General features: G+C 41.1%; 1 protein-coding gene across 9 annotated transcripts in view; it reads left to right on the top strand.

Moving 5' to 3' along the window:
- Nucleotides 1-15,930, top strand: part of PLCE1 (phospholipase C epsilon 1) — a 256,592-nt gene that overhangs the window by 22,089 nt on the left and 218,573 nt on the right. For all 9 annotated transcript variants that reach the window (XM_053305927.1, XM_053305934.1, XM_053305933.1 and 6 more), the window contains exon 2: nucleotides 7,356-8,869. In XM_053305927.1, coding sequence (XP_053161902.1) covers nucleotides 7,925-8,869 — 945 coding nt within the window. In that variant the 5' untranslated portion in view covers nucleotides 7,356-7,924. The remainder of the gene's footprint in view (nucleotides 1-7,355; nucleotides 8,870-15,930) is intronic.

Genomic DNA, 15,930 nt, shown 5'->3' with positions numbered 1-15,930 from the left:
TAGGGCTAAAAGTGAGGGAGGAGGGCACACATACACCCTCCTCCACTGCCCGGTTGTGTGGCCGCTCGGGCTGCCATAGAGCTGGGCGGAAGGAGTGCCTGATAGTAGGGAAATTCCCCAATGCACCGCACTCCTAGCACAGTGCATTGTGGAATGTAGGAGGACCCAGACTGCTTCCCCACCCCCGCACTGCTCCCAGAGTGATTGTGTGCTAGTTGTGTGGGTGCATAGCACTGCGGTGTCCAGGAGCAGCTCTGATCTTGTGGGGAGGGCAGGCAGGCAGGCCGCTGCCTCCCCACCGGTCCTCCCTTCCCCAAGTGCTTTTGGTCCTGTGAATTACTAATGAGTTTTATACTCTGACTCTGCATAGATTATGGTTGCATACTACAGATTGCCCAGGTCTCTTTTGATCAGAAGGCTATGTTAGTAGTAATGGCAAAATCCTTGAGTCAGACTTATGTAATGAAACTTTGACTATTAAAAAAACTGCAGCAAAATAGAGGTCTTGCATATTCAAAATTAAGATAGCTACAAATGACTCTTCTGAATTTGTAAGGACAATTGGTATACAAAAATATAGAGCACATAAATTGCTGACTTTTGCCATCATGTACTTAACATGAATTTTTTAGTCAATAATGACTCTGCTTTGAAAGCAAAGGATTTAAAACAAAATTAAGGAAATACAGTATGATCCATTTTTCATCTTGATGAGTGACCAGTAAACATGCAATGATTTAATGTTTAATCTGAAGTCCCACTAAATTAAATGAAGCTTTACTCCCAAGTAAGCTTGCATAAACTTGTGTCCTGAAAGACTTTATTTGCAGTTTTACCCAAGTATTTTCCTGGTTGAATGTAACTGATCTCTAAATGATTTCATAGTTTGGATGAGTCAGATGTTGGGGTGGGCTTCCTCCCAGAGACTGATGTAATTGGCAAAGCCAAAGTTAAGTGCTGTTCTTGTTTGCTGACCAAATATTATTTGTGGCGTCTTAAACAGGGTTACCATTAATACTACAACACTTGAAACTACATTAATGCTAACCATGTTAAAACATCTTTTCTTGTGTTTTTTTCTGTGTGGGAGTCAGAATTTCAACTTTACATATGGCATAAGGACAGTAGTATGCGACTAATCACTTACATTGCTGCTGTTTGCATAGGAAGCTGCCTTATACTGAGTCACACCATTGGTCTGTCTAGTTTAATGCTATCTATGCTGACTGGCAACATCTCTCCAAGGTTCCAGGGAGAAGTCTTTTCCAGTCCTCTCTGGGGATTGGATTGAACCTGGGACCTTCTGTGTGCAAAGCAGATGCTCTGTCACTGAACTATGGATACCTCTTGTTTTACAGAAGACCCAGGTGGTTCCTTTGGCTTCAGTTTGATTTTCCTGCTGTGATATTTAAATTTAAATCATGCATAAATTGTATGTATACTTCAGTGACGTTTTTTAAAAAAAAATCTGCTGAATAATAGGGATGTTATTCTGATAGTTACGGATATTAATGGAAAAGGATTTGCTTTTTTCCATTTGAGACATTATGGTCACTCTTGAGGCAGTAGAATATTAATTTCTATATTATATTTAGTATTTATATCAGAGCTGATGACTAAATCTTATTTGCCATTGGACTGGGCTGCTGGGCATTAAAAACAATTTGCTGTTCATACTGACACATTTTGTTTGTTTGCCAGAATTCAATAGATATCATTTGAAATTGATATAATAATTGAGTAGTACTTTACCATGGAAGTGCCACCTAATGGTGCAGCGGGGAAGTAACTTGCCTAGGGAGCAAGAGGTTGCCGGTTCGAATCCCCGCTGGAATGTTTCCCAGACTATGAGGAACACCTATATTGGGCAGCAGCGTATATATAGGAAGATGCTGAAAGGCATCCTCTCAACTGCATGGGAGATGGCAATGGTAAACCCCTCCTGTATTCTACCAAAGAAAACCACATGGCTCTGTGGTCACCAGGAGTCGATACTGAGTCGACACTGACTCGACGGCACAACTTTACTTAACCATGGAAGTTGTGCTTATCACCTCCCTGGCATGTTGTGTAGCATAGCTGGGAATAATTTTGTTCCATTTTACTACTTTAATTCTTGAAGTTATTTGAATTCATGTATTAAAGAACAGAAATTAATTATGTTCAATTCAGAACTTTTCTTCCTTCAGAAAAGGAGGTTTGAAATGGAAGGAACTTATCCTCTTCCCAGACTTCTAAGTTGCGTAACCTACAGTTTATTCAGGTCCACTGCTGTTGCCTTTTATAATTTGCAATAATTTTTCTTCATAGAGGAATGCGGTTGAATTGACATTCACAAACTGACAATTTTAAATAGCCAATAGGATAAAGTAGGTATGGAGGGAACTGTATATCAATTTGCTCTTTCTGCTGGGGAGAACATTCGCTAAAAATTCCCACTTTTTGGGATCATGCAGTGAAGTGCTGTTTTACATGATCAGTTTAATTTTGTTAGCGAGAGTACTGGAGACTTACTGCGGTTTGAATGTTTGAATTCCAGTTGAAACATCAGTCCCCAAACCATAGCGAGGCCTCTGTAGCTTCAAAGCTTCCTTCTTCCTTGCAGGGGAATGTGAGCTGACCATGTAAAATGGCTGATGCGATCTGCTCCTTGATTGTCCATAGGGACATAGGAAGCTGCCTTATACTGAGACAAGCTATTGGTCCATCTAGCTAAGTATTGTCTACACTGACCAGCAGTATCTCTCCAATGTTTTGGGTAGGAGTCTTTTCCAGCCCCACCTAGAGATGCCAGAGATCAAACCTTGGACCTTTTACATGCAAAGCAGATGCTCTACCACTGAGCCCCATTGACATTTAGTAGCATTCCTTGTTAGTGGTCAAGCTATACTAAAGCTAAAGGGGGGTTTTCACAGGACAACATGGTTTATAACTATATTTTCTTAAACTTGATGAGTTTTGATACTACTTCACAGCTCTGGTTAAGACTAAGCATTTCACTGTTCAATAAACTGGTTTGCTAATACTGTTTCAACTCTATCAATAGATCTCTGACATTTAATACCTTGGAAGAGAGAATCTAAGACACTGGTCTAGAATTTATAGGCTATCATTCCTCCACAACATGAGTCAGCTGCAAGTTTTTCTTCAATTCTATTCTTAGGTATCAGAGTTTCCCTTCTGCTCCTCTTCTTTACATTGTTTGCACACTGTAATACCTTGCAGCAAGGATTCTTGAAATGGAGGGATAAGTTTTTTAATGGTGGACTAGCCAACTGTACAGTGAGAGTAGGCTTTGTTAATATTACCTTGTGAAGCAGGAGCAACTCTAGAAAAAGAAGTCTGGGGTAGCAAAGAATGTTGTTAGGGGAGTGCAGATTTTTTTATACAGTACATTAAATACTTACAGAGGTAGGGTAACATGTAATTAATGAATCAACTACCTACCTGGCTGCATAGACTTTTTGCAGCTTGTTCGGGAGTAGAGGAGAGAGTGAACGAGACTTCTTTAAACAATGGAGTAGGGGTGAGCATGGACTGCTAGGGCAGTTCAGACAGAATTGGGACTGAACTGCTGCTCCCTGAACTGGTTTGGTTGAACCGACTGGCTTGGCTGGTCGAACCCACAAACTGTCTTGAAGAAGTTTGTGATTGAACTGCTCAAACTGGCTAGGTACGCAGTGGACCGGTTTGATTGTCAATCGGTTCTGCACATGGTCCTATGCTATAGGACCATAATATGCTATGACTGTTTTGTCTGACACTTTGCTATAAAGTTGCAGTCTGGTGGTTTGGGAAGTGGAAGAGAGAACAGGAAATATTTGAGGGAGAGCACCCACTATCCCTTGCTACTCCTTGGAGTCATCCCTGTTGTGGAGTATTGTTGTAACAACACAACCAGGTTATTTGAATGGAATCCTGAGATTCTGAAGCTTAAGGGGGAAGGGTGAACATACAGAGCCACTTGTTAATTGACTTTAGAAAGAGGTCTAGTTTAGATTAATGATGAAACATCTTCATTGTAGCTCACAGCTGTCATTGTCATAATTTGCACTCTGTCCCTTTGTTTGCATTGCCATTCAAGTGCTGTGAATCTTCTTTTCATGTCTCTTTTAAAAAAAAGTAATGATACCCATTTCCCCATAAATTGCGCACTAGGAGCTTGAGGGTAAAGCTAGAAAACACTATTGGGGGCCGGTGACTAATGGATTTCTGCAAACACTGTTCATTTCATATATATTGTAATAGAGAATTTCTTGGAAATGTCAGATTGGTGCTGATGTCTCAGAAATGCCTGAAACCCATTGACACTGAATAACTACCGCAGCTGCTGAACTTTGACTTGGTTAAACAGATGGAACGTCCCCCCAAGTCACTTTTCTCCTAGTCAATGTAGTCTTGGAGCCCAGCTTAGTGTCTGATTTGTTCTGATCACTAAATTCCAGAACATCTAGGAGAACCTTCTAGAAGAATTGCAGGCCTGTCAGCTTAGTGATCACAGTTAACCAGCTTTTGAGGTGTGTGTTTTAGTAAAAAGATTTCAGGGTGAAACTAGATGGATCCAATGGTGGCAGACCCAGGTCTTCACAGCTAGCTGTTTAGCACAAACCACACATGAAGTGGAGATCATGGGATGGATGTGCTGCACACATACACCCGCTTCTTTTTCCCCCTGCAACTCCTTGCTCTTTTCTCTTAGCTGGGGCCTGAGACTGAAAATATGCCTGGCAAGGAGAAAATAGTTTGGTGAGGTGGTGGTCGTTCAGAGAAGCGGTAGATAGAAGAAGAGTTCCATACTTCATGCCTCCTGTTTTCCTGCTTGAAATTAGAGCCTTTCCCCTTAGTCCATGTCTTACAGCTGATTTTGAAGGCAGAGGCTGCTGCCATCTTGACTAGTTGATGAGGTTTTCAGTTTGCGAGGCGTAAAAGTGGAGGATTTTGTTAAAACCAAGGATAGCAAAAACATGTATTTTGCTGTATGTACTTTCCTGTGTATATGCAGTGAAATACAGGCATGAGTGATTATTACATGTAGATTCATGTCTTTCCTACAGAAACAGTGATTTCTATGTAGGAATGCATAATGCTTTGTAGGAAAGCATAATTCCCCCTGCTGTGTGTGCGTGTGCGCACACACACAGAGTGGGTGGAGTATGTGCTCAAAGTGAATAGGGTTGTGTTGACAGTTGTAGTCCTGCCCACTTTCAGCAAATACCCTGGGCATGTTATATGACACAGTTGCTTCAAATGCTGATGTTTGGGGATATTTTAAGTTTGTGTTATTGCTAATTGTTATTCACACTTCAACAAATATGTTCAACAAATATGACTGAAAATATTTTCATCAGACTGTAAATACTGGGAATTTGCCACAGTGCTTCACTTTTTAATTGTCTCTGTTGTCTGACCTCTTGTCCAGTTCAGTTTATCAGGGCTGAATCTGTTTCCTCTCAGTTTTCTTCTTTTGTGCTGATGGGTGGAACACATTACATTTCTGATGTATCAAAATGAGCATTTTTGTTATTCATTTACTAGATTACTAGAGGTAATGAAAGTAACCTTTGCCTTTACCTTCTCATTGCATCACATTTATTTCCCATGTATTTACAGGGTGTTGTGTTTCAAATCTTTATGTGAACTGCCCAGAGAACAATTGCTGTGGGGTGGCCAATAAATAAAGTTGTTGTTATATCAAAGATTATTGTTTTAAGTCATGAGGCTTGATCTAGTCAATTGTGAGTACACTACTCACATGTGGAGGGATCTGTGTACTAGGCCGTTGGGAGGTCATTCACCAGCTTGCATTTCTTGCTTGGGCAGAATGGGTGGGCTAGATGCAGAAGGCTACATATAGCCCTCTCCTCGAACAGCCTAGTTTGGTGTCTATACACCTATTGTAGGGAAAAGAGGGTAAATAGACCCTTTTGTGTCTTATGGTTATTAGGGATGTGCACGGAACCACCGCGGGGCAATTTGAAGGCGGCAAGAGGTCTCCCTTTAAGAGTGGGGGGAAGATGCACTTACTCATCCTGTTGCTTTCCCCCCGCCAGCGTCAGGTTTTTTAGCAGCCCATCGGGGCGGCAGCGTACCTCCCTGCCGCCCCGTTGCCCTCCTCTTCTGAATATGACCAGGAGTTGCTGAAGCGCTTGCGCGCGCCGGCATAAACACATCACATGCATCCGTGCTGGCATACGCAGGCGTGTCAGCAACTTCCAGTCATATCTGGAAGAGGAGGGCAACGGGATGGCAGGGAGGTACGCTGCCGCCTGGATGGGCTGCTAAAAAAAATGACGTGGCAGGAGGGGTAAGTGCACCCTCCCCCTGCTCCTAAAGGGATACCCCTGCTGCCTTCGAACCGGTTTGGAGGCCTATAAAGGGCCTCCGAACAGGTTCCATGCACACCCCTAATGGTGATCTCTCTTCGCTTGGCCTCCAGGGTGAACTGGATTGAGCCTGTGTTCACCCTGAACACAGTTGTACACAGTTGTACTTTGTACGACTGTACACAGTTTCGTACACAAAACTGTACAAAACATTTTTTTGTTGGAGCAGTTGTACACAGAGTAGATATTCTTATGTGAAAGGTACTTTTAAACCTTTGCATATTCGTTCCTTCGAAAACAGGATTATTGTGCACATCTGATATTCTTTGTATTTTTTTATTATTATAAGCCTTATTTTGTGCTTTTATAGCAGTACTTAAAATGTTAATACAGATTTTTTTTTTTTAACAAAACATCTTCCAGCATTTCAGGAAATATCTATTGAATATAATAGCATTTACATTTCTTAGAGTGCAATCCTATACACATTAATCTTGGAGTACACCCCACTGAACACAGTGGAACTTACTTCTGACTATGTATGCTCAAGATGGTGCAGTCAGAATTGTAATATTTATGGATGAAATAAGGATTCTGTTTTAGTGAACTGCAGCATAATAAATGCAGGACTTATTTCAGATTAATTAACACAGGGTTGAATTAGCAACTCTGGCTCCAGACGAGTACTGGAGAACACGTTCTTAAATTGCACATTTCACACTTATATGTGAGTGTTTATATTATATATACTCTGCTTTTTATATAAAGTGCCTTTGCCTGATTTCCAGCAGACCAACCATCAGGACAGGGACCATCAGCTTCCCTGAGCTTCCTTGTGATCATGGAATATTGGATGTAACCCAATAACAACAAAGTAGTAGACAGTTGAAGCAATCAAAGCAACAATGGGCTAAACACAAATTTAAAAGTTGCTTTCTTTACTGTTTAAAAGAGACTTTATGCTATCTTATTATGAATATGCAGCTTCTATGCAATGTTATGTTAAATATGGTTTCATCTTTTGTCTTGCAGGCAACCAATTAAGTGGATGTGTACAGCCTTAGAAGGATGTTACCTCTTCAGACATAACCTTCTGAGACATACAGCAAAAGATGAGGCAACGTATAAGTATAACCTATGAAAGAAAGTTATCTGTGAGGGAAAAACCATTTCTGAATGCTGTCCTTTCAACAAACACTTTACAGGTGTTTGTATTCTTTACCAGTCCATTGTAGAGAAAGTTTTAGAGACTGTATAATACAGCTACGTTTCATACTGTATGTCTGCAGTGTTTTGGTTTTGTTTTTAATTCTCGTTCATACCATGATGTAACTAATAATATTTGAAGAAAAGCAGGACATTGTCTGAAGGCTGTGTGTCAGGATGATCTCTAAAGAGACATTATTATCTGCACTTGGTCTTTGGCAGAGTTGTCTGTTACTCAGAGAGGAAATGGAGATAAAGCACCCTGGATGCCTCTTGTGAAAAGACCACAAAAACAGATGCGTGCAACTCTCTTTCTTTCTTACACAAAGAAAAACTTGGAAAAACACTCATAGGGAGCATTGTTCGGTATTTTCATTTTGACACTTGAAGAAGAAATGACTGATAGCAAAAAACTCTGGGAGAGAGGCACATATATTCCTGCTTCTGTGGAGTTTCTTAACTTAAATTATGACATTATACAGAAAAGCTACAAGAGCAATGCTATACATAACCACTTATATAGATCATGTGATTCTTTTGAAAAGAAAGACAAATGTTCAGAAACTGGAATTCCTTCTTCACTGGAAAGAGCCATGTATGCTGGAATTCAGTTAAAGATGGATGGCTCTCAAGTAGCGTTGAAGCCACTAAGAAGCCAGTCCTCAATAACTATAAACAAAATAGAGGGTGCTGATTTGAATTATGTTAAAGAGAGAAACAACATCTCAAAAACCTCTTGTACATTGCACAACCGCTTCATCTTGAATGACTGTTTGCAGCCAACAAAGGCTTTTAATGATTGCACCAACGATTCCACAGCCTGCACTTGTAAATTAATGGAACTACCAACTACCTGTGGGAATGAAACTGGACAACAGCTGTGTGATACCTGTGACACTTCAAGGGATAACTATTTGTCTTTGGAAAGAGCAACCCAGAAGTTTAATGCTGCATGCTCAGGCCACAGTTTCTCCAGTGGTAACTTTACTGGAAGAATGCCTTCAAAACCCTCTTTGAGCCATTTTGAAAGTTGCAATGACAGCTATGGAGAAGAGATGGAAGAGGATTTTTGTCGTAGTAAGAAGGAGCGCTCCACATTATTAATCAGAAGATTTTGCAAAAATGATAAAGAGGTTAAGAAGTCGGTCTATACTGGGACAAGAGCAATTGTTAGGACTTTACCATCTGGACACATAGGAGCTGTTGCTTGGAATTGTGTCAACCAGAGGAGATCCCACAATGAGTTAAGGCACTATAGGATGACATCAGAACAACTAATACTGCAAATTTCAATAAGCCAAGCATTAAGTTCTTATCTTCTGCAGTCTATATGGCATGGGGTAAGTTTGTTTTAGAATTGTTATAGAAGCCTTATGACTTTCTGAACCTAGTAGAAGAGAATCCAGAGTTGAAAATAGTGTATTTTATGTAGCAAATATGTTTGATTACCTGATATGTGTCCAAAATGTGTTCCTGGATTTTCTGCACAAGGGAACTGTTTAAAGTGGAGACATCTGAGACATTTCCTTGTGAAGAAAGATCATAGACTACCTCTTATAAACTTGAATATAGTGGCTGACATACTAGGGAAAATTACTCCAAGTGTTCCCATTGAGATTAAACAGACAATTTAGGAAATGCCTAACATGTCTTTTAATTTCAATGGGACTATTTTGAATAATTCTCCTTGTATGTCAGCTAGTGTTTCTATCACCTTCTTATGCAGAACAATAGAATTTTATATTTGGAGGGCACCTTAAGAACATAAGAACAGCCTTTCTGGATCAGACATAAGGCCTATCTAGTCCAGCACCCAGTTTTACACAGTACTCTACGAGATGTAACGCTGATTATCAAAAAGGGATCCAGGGGCAATACGGGAAATTACAGGCCAGTTAGCCTAACGTCCGTTCCAGGCAAATTGATGGAAAGCATCCTCAAGGATAAAATTGTAAAGCACCTAGAAGAACAGGCCCTGCTGGGAGTGAGCCAGCATGGCTTCTGCAAAGGTAAATCTTGCCTCACCAACCTTTTGGACTTCCTTGAGAGTGTCAACGAGTGTGTGGATCAAGGTGATCCAGTTGATATAGTCTACCTGGACTGCCAAAAAGCTTTTGACAAAGTTCCTCATCAAAGACTCCTGAGGAAACTTAGCTGTCATGGGATAAAGGGACAAGTACATGTGTGGATTGCTAACTGGTTGAAAGACAGGAAACAGAGGGTAGGTATAAATGGAGAGTTTTCACAATGGAGGGAAGTAAGAAGTGGGGTCCCCCAGGGATCTGTACTGCAACCGGTGCTTTTTAATTTATTAATATATGATCTAGAAGCAGGGGTAAGCAGCGATGTGGCCAAATTTGCAGATGATACCAAACTCTTCTGGGTAGTGAAATCCAAAATGGATTGTGAGCAGCTCCCTGACAGATGCCTTTCCAAACTGTTTGAAAGTCTGTAGAGAAAGTGAGCCTGCCCCTATACATGGCAGACTGTTCCACAGTCAAACAGGAAATTCTTCCTAACATCAAGTCTAAATTTGCTTCCTTGTAATTTCAACCCAGGGATTTGAACTTTGGTCTACTGTCTCTAAATCCAATATATTGCTATGCTAATTTTCCTCAAAAGGTAAGGTGTGTGTGTGTCCCAACCTTCATTATCAATATCCTTTCATCTCAGCTAGATTACAACTTTTCCTGCTATCTTCCTGAAGACACATTCATGCCTCACAGAGATGAAACTCTGAATGTGGAGCTTTATCACCCTCCACTAGGCCTTCTCTTTCAGTTATCACGGAATGTAACTGTTTGAGTCTCTTGTCCCTTCATCCTCTGTGACCAAATACACCAAAAACAGTGGTCTACTTTAGTGCTGTAATGGTTAGGTCTTCCTATTCCCTGACAATGACTGGCTAGATTGCCATGATGAGGGCAATAGGTGCTGCTCATGTTCTTTCCTTTTCTTTCCACTATCTTATCTGGAGCTTAGTGAGGGTCGCTGCTGGGAGATATAAAATATCCTTCCTGCATTGTCACCAGGAAAGCTGTGGAGGAACCTTTTCCATCCCAAGGTTTGTGAGGGGCCCGTACCAAGGGAGAAGGGTTCTCCTAGGGACCATGTGCTACCACAGATTTCATTCCTCTATGGAGGCTCTCCTAGCTCCAGCCACTAAGGGAAATTCTTGCCTACTGTAACCAGGAGTAAGAACAGTGAAGCGATAACCAAGGGTTTAGTTCTCTGGTGTTTAATAACACTAGTGCTAGGATAACTGAAGAAAACCTGAGGATATCTTTCTCTCTGTGCCTCTTTCTAAAAGAAAACCCTCAAAGCTTTTTGTTTGAAATGTTTCTGTGTATGTATAGTTATCTTTCAGAATTCTTCTTTTGTTGCTAAAGTTTTTATTTTTGCTTTTATTTTTTATTTTATTTTTGTGTTTTGTTTTGCCAGTGATGCGAATGGAAATCTTTGTCTTTCTTTCCACATGACAGCTTTTCTTTTAACTTTTGGTTGTAAGTACATAAGAGCCCTGTTGGATCAGTCCAAATGTCTATCTAGTCCAGGATCCTGTTTCCCATAGTAGCCAACCAGATGTCTCTGGAAAGCTCAGAACTGGAACATGTAGGTCCATGGTCCTCTCCTGCATTTGCTCCCTGGGAACTATTCTGCGAATACTGCCTCTGAACCAGTGTTCTCTCTAATTTTTTTCATTTGTGTACGGAATGAATTTTGTTCTGGGCAGCAGTATCAAGGCAGTGTGTGTGCACATGCATTCAGAATGGGGCATTCCTGATTCAACCTGAGCGGGATATAAAATTAACTGAGTAGACATAAAAAAAAACTTGTGAGCGTGCGCATGCCTTAGAGGGAGCACTGCTCTTGAACCGGGAGGCAACATATAATCATCATGACTAGCAGTCTTTGATGGACTTGTTCTCTATAAATCTAACTCCCTTTGAAAGCCAGCTAGGCTAGAGACCACTACCACCTCTTGTAGACAAGGATTCTATAAGTTATCCGCTGTGTACTTTATCTGTCTCTCCAGTTCCATTGGATGCCTCCAGGTATTTGTGTTACGGGAAAAGGAGAAAAACATCACACTGGTTGTGCCAGTGACTCCTTGTTTGCAGATATTTCATACTTTCACTCTCCCCAGCCCCTACAAAAGTTGTTTTGCTTATTTCATGTGCCAGCTCCAGATGTTCCTGATTTAAACAAGAAGAAAGTAACTTTTTCTCATTGCATCTTCAGTTTACTACACAGTGAAATGTGCAGTAAACTGGAGCAGACTGCTGTAGGCACCATCGTATCTTATGCTAGAGCTACAGTATCTTTTTGGGCATCCTTCAGAAACATGTTAGTTGTAGACATTTGCAGACAGGGTGTCACTCTGGTTATCTGCAAGTATGTAGAGCTTGAACTTACTTTTGACAATTGGTCTTTGAGCCCCCCTTTTTAGCAGGGACTTGGCCTTTCAGTGGGGATCAGCTGCTGTTTTCTTAATCTTCTCTGGGTTTGAATTGCACAGGCCACTCATCAAATAAATTATGGCTGTTGAATTTAAACAAAGTACTTCCAGATGGGCCTTGTCCAGTGACCGTTTTCTGATGGTGGCTGACATCCAAACTAAATTACTCATGAGTTATTCCATTGAAATTAATGGGACAAGTTAGTCATGGCGAACTTGCCTGTTCATTTCAATGAGATGATTCATGAGTAACTTAGTCTGGATGTCAGCCTGTTATAACGCTATTGGTACATAACCTGTGTGTTTAATACTTCCTTTTGGAGCCTTGGGCAGAAAAGCATGGGAATCCTGTCCACAGCTAATGCTTTGATATGCTAACTGGTGATATGTTTTTGCATCTGCCTACTGATTTATGTCTTTGGAAGTACATAGGAGGTCAGCACAGAAAACAAATACTCCTGAGGCTATCTCCTTACTGCTGATTGCATTGAGTTACATATATAGAGTGGGTTTTTAAAAGGTTTTTTTTTTTTTTAAGAGAGGAGCAGTTTCCCTGTAGCAGTTCTCAGTTTTCATGAACAGGTGAAGGATGGGTTCATGCTTCCTTTTCACTGTGAAAGAGCAGAGTTTGAAAGCTAGCCAAGAGTCTGGAAGCTAGCTCCATGCTTACTAGGCTGGATGTGTTTAATATAGTTACATGGTGTGCAAGCATCCTTTTTGCCTATATTATGGATTTTTAAATGAGAACTATTGCTTTCTTCCTAGTATTTTTCACAGTATGAAACAACAAAACCTCTTGTAGCATGTGTGACCAATGACACTATGATAAACAGCCTGGAGACATTTTGGAATGTGATGTTTTTGGCAAGTGTTTTTGAATCCAGAAGTTTAACAGATCAAAATGATCTGAAAAATCTTTTCATATCAACTTGGCTACTTAAAAAGGATTTCTGGGAGCACAGAGTAGTTGACATGAAAGCGAGGCTGTGTTTGTTGACAGAGAGTTGAAGAATGCTGCTGTAGAACCTAGACCCAATGCAAAGAGCACTAGGCCCACTAAAGGATTTGAATGTGCTCAGTGATATTTGACCTTTCTTCTTTGAACAACTTGTCCCTCACATTACTCCTCCAAATCTCAAAAGCAGCTTACTATGTGGCAAAGGAGGCTTGTGTGTGTGTGTGTGTGTGTGTGTGAGAGAGAGAGAGAGAGAGAGAGAGAGAGAATCAAAATCTCTGCAAGGCACATAAAATTAGTTATACAGTTCTCTGGATCGTGGTCATTATGTCCTTTCAGTGTGGGTTCTTAGGCTCTTGCAAATACTGCACATTATGTTCTCTAAATGATAAAGGTTTTCTTCAGCCTTGCCATGCAATTGTGGTAAAACTAACTGAACAATGTGATAGCTTTGAAGATGTTTGTTCTGTTTTTTGTTTTATGCTGACTATATTAGTCAGCATAATTTACTCTGGAGGTCCCAGAGACAAATTCATTAACAGTTGGTCCTTCAGGTGTTAATATGGAGAAAAGAGAGGTGTATGGCAGCTCTGATGACTGGAGTCTACTTTGTGAAATGGGGGTAGGGGCTTGCCCAGTACCTTTCATTCCCTATACAAAGTGGCCCTCATGCAAACTAATTTGCTACTCAGCAGAGTATGCTGTTGGTTCTGATCTGCTAAGATCCATGTGGTTGGACTCCATTAGGAAAAAAATGGGAATAATCTAGAAAAGTAAGTAGCAGAGCCAGAGGCGTAACTAGGGAAAACGGCGCCCGGGGCAAGCACTGAAATGGCGCCCCCCCCCGCCCCCCCAACATACTACATTATACGTAGGTTTTTCCTCACAAGCGCCCGCTGCCGCGCCAGGCCACTGACTGGCCGCCAGGTGCCAGCAAAGCAATGGGGGGGCGCAGGCGGCACGGAAGGGACCGCTCGTGGGGGAGGGGGCACCAACGCGCTCCCTTGACTGCTGCAGCGCTGCTGCACTGAGCAGGAAACATTTGTATTAACAAAAATTTAAATTTTTTTAAAAAAAATTGGTCATGGCGGCGCCCCCCACGTGACCAGAAAAGATGGCACCCGGGGCACATGCCCCCCTGCCCCCCCTATAGTTACGCCTCTGAGCAGAGCAGTATGAATGTAGTTAAGAGGGTTGAAATAATCCTTTCTGTAAATAGTTCTATGTGTGTTTGATATTACTTGAATATCTTTTGTATTAGTTTTAAAAACTGAAAGCACATTGCAGAGAGCTATTGTTGGCCTCCAGGATTTTAAGTCCAGTGGGATCAGGAGTTGGCATCAAATGTCTGTGCTTCCCCATGCCTCTTAGACAGAAGTAATGAGATCATTACCATTCAGATGGTAATGAATGCCAGCTGAAGTAATGAGATGTGAGCTTGGGATCTCTCTGATCATGAAGGATAAGAACATAAGAGTCTTATTAGATGAAGGCCTGTATCACCCAGCTTCATCTTTCCCACAGTGGCCAAGCAGGATGACTTTGAGAAGCTCACAAGCAGGTGATGAAGGCATGCTCCCTTTCCTACCATTGCTCACCTGCAACTGGTGTCTGGAGGCATCCTGTCTCTGAACCTGGAGGATATAGCTATCAAAATTAGTGGCCATTAAGAGACTATCCTCCATTAACGTATCTAGCCCCAAGCTGGTGGCCATCACCACATCCTGTGGCAACACAAAACCTACTAGAAAGGGCATACTGCTGGGTTGGGGAAATTTCATGTTTGCTTGTACATCTCCAGGTGAACCCACAATGAGGAGAGTGGAGGAAGTAGCAAAAAAGCCAAAGGCAAGTTCTCACTTGTACTATGGGTGGAAACTAAGCAACAGGCCCTAGGGGAAAAAAAAGTATTTTGATATTATTATATGATGAATATATACTGCTTTTCAACAAAAGTTCCTAAAGCAGTTTACAGAGATATAAATAAAATGGCTCCCTGTCCCCAAAGGGCTCACAGTCCAAAAAAGAAACAAGATAGATGTCAGCAACAGCCACTGAAGGGATACTGTGCTGAGGATGGATAGGGCCAATTGCTCTCTCCCTGCTAAATAAGGAGAATCACCACTTTTAATAGGTGCCTCTTTGCTCAGTTAGCAGGAGAGTCACTGATGAATTAGCAATTACAATTATAGGAGTCACTGATGAATTACACAAAACTCCGATTGCAAGAGTCCTTCATATGCCAGTAACAGCATGTAGTGTACCTTCAATGATGTCCTCATGTTAACTATGTGGGTGAAATTAACAGTTTCCTAAACTTGAATGAGCTCTTGCAGAAAAATAATCATACACACAGGGACAGCTTGTCACCTGTGGGTGAGGATATATGTGACCTTTCCCTTTTTGTCTAACAACTTTATGCTGGGGATTTAAAGTTTATAATCTTGTACAGTGAAGAATGGGTTGAATAGCCTTTCATCTGGGAGCAATTGCAACAAATTCTCACCCCCTTCCCAAAAACAGAATAAAATTAGCAATTAGCAATAAAATATGATAACATTATAAGATTAGATCAGTATTGCTCCAGAATAACAAATCCTTATGAGGCCCAAATTCAAATCTCCATTCAGCCATGATACTTGCTGGGTGACTCTGGGCCAGTCACTTCTCTCTCAGCCTAACCTACTTCACAGAGTTGTTGTGAGGAGAAACCTAAGTATGTAGTACACTTCTCTGGGCTCCTTGGAGGAAGAACCAGATATTTTTAAAAATCTAATAAAATAAAATAAAAAATATGCACCTCAAACACTTGCATACCTCTTTACCAACATGTACAAAGGAAGCCCCACATAGTGTGTTGCAGTAGTCGATTCTGGAGGTAACCAGCATATGTACCACTGTTCTGAGGTCGTTTATCTCAAGAAATTGATGCAGCTGGTGTAACAGCTGAAACTGATAGAAAGCAACTTTAGTCACCACCTCAACCT

Source organism: Hemicordylus capensis, chromosome 3 (assembly GCF_027244095.1).
Source record: "Hemicordylus capensis ecotype Gifberg chromosome 3, rHemCap1.1.pri, whole genome shotgun sequence".
In the NCBI taxonomy this organism is placed as follows: Eukaryota; Metazoa; Chordata; class Lepidosauria; order Squamata; family Cordylidae; genus Hemicordylus; species Hemicordylus capensis.
This window is presented reverse-complemented; position numbering and strand designations above follow the sequence as displayed.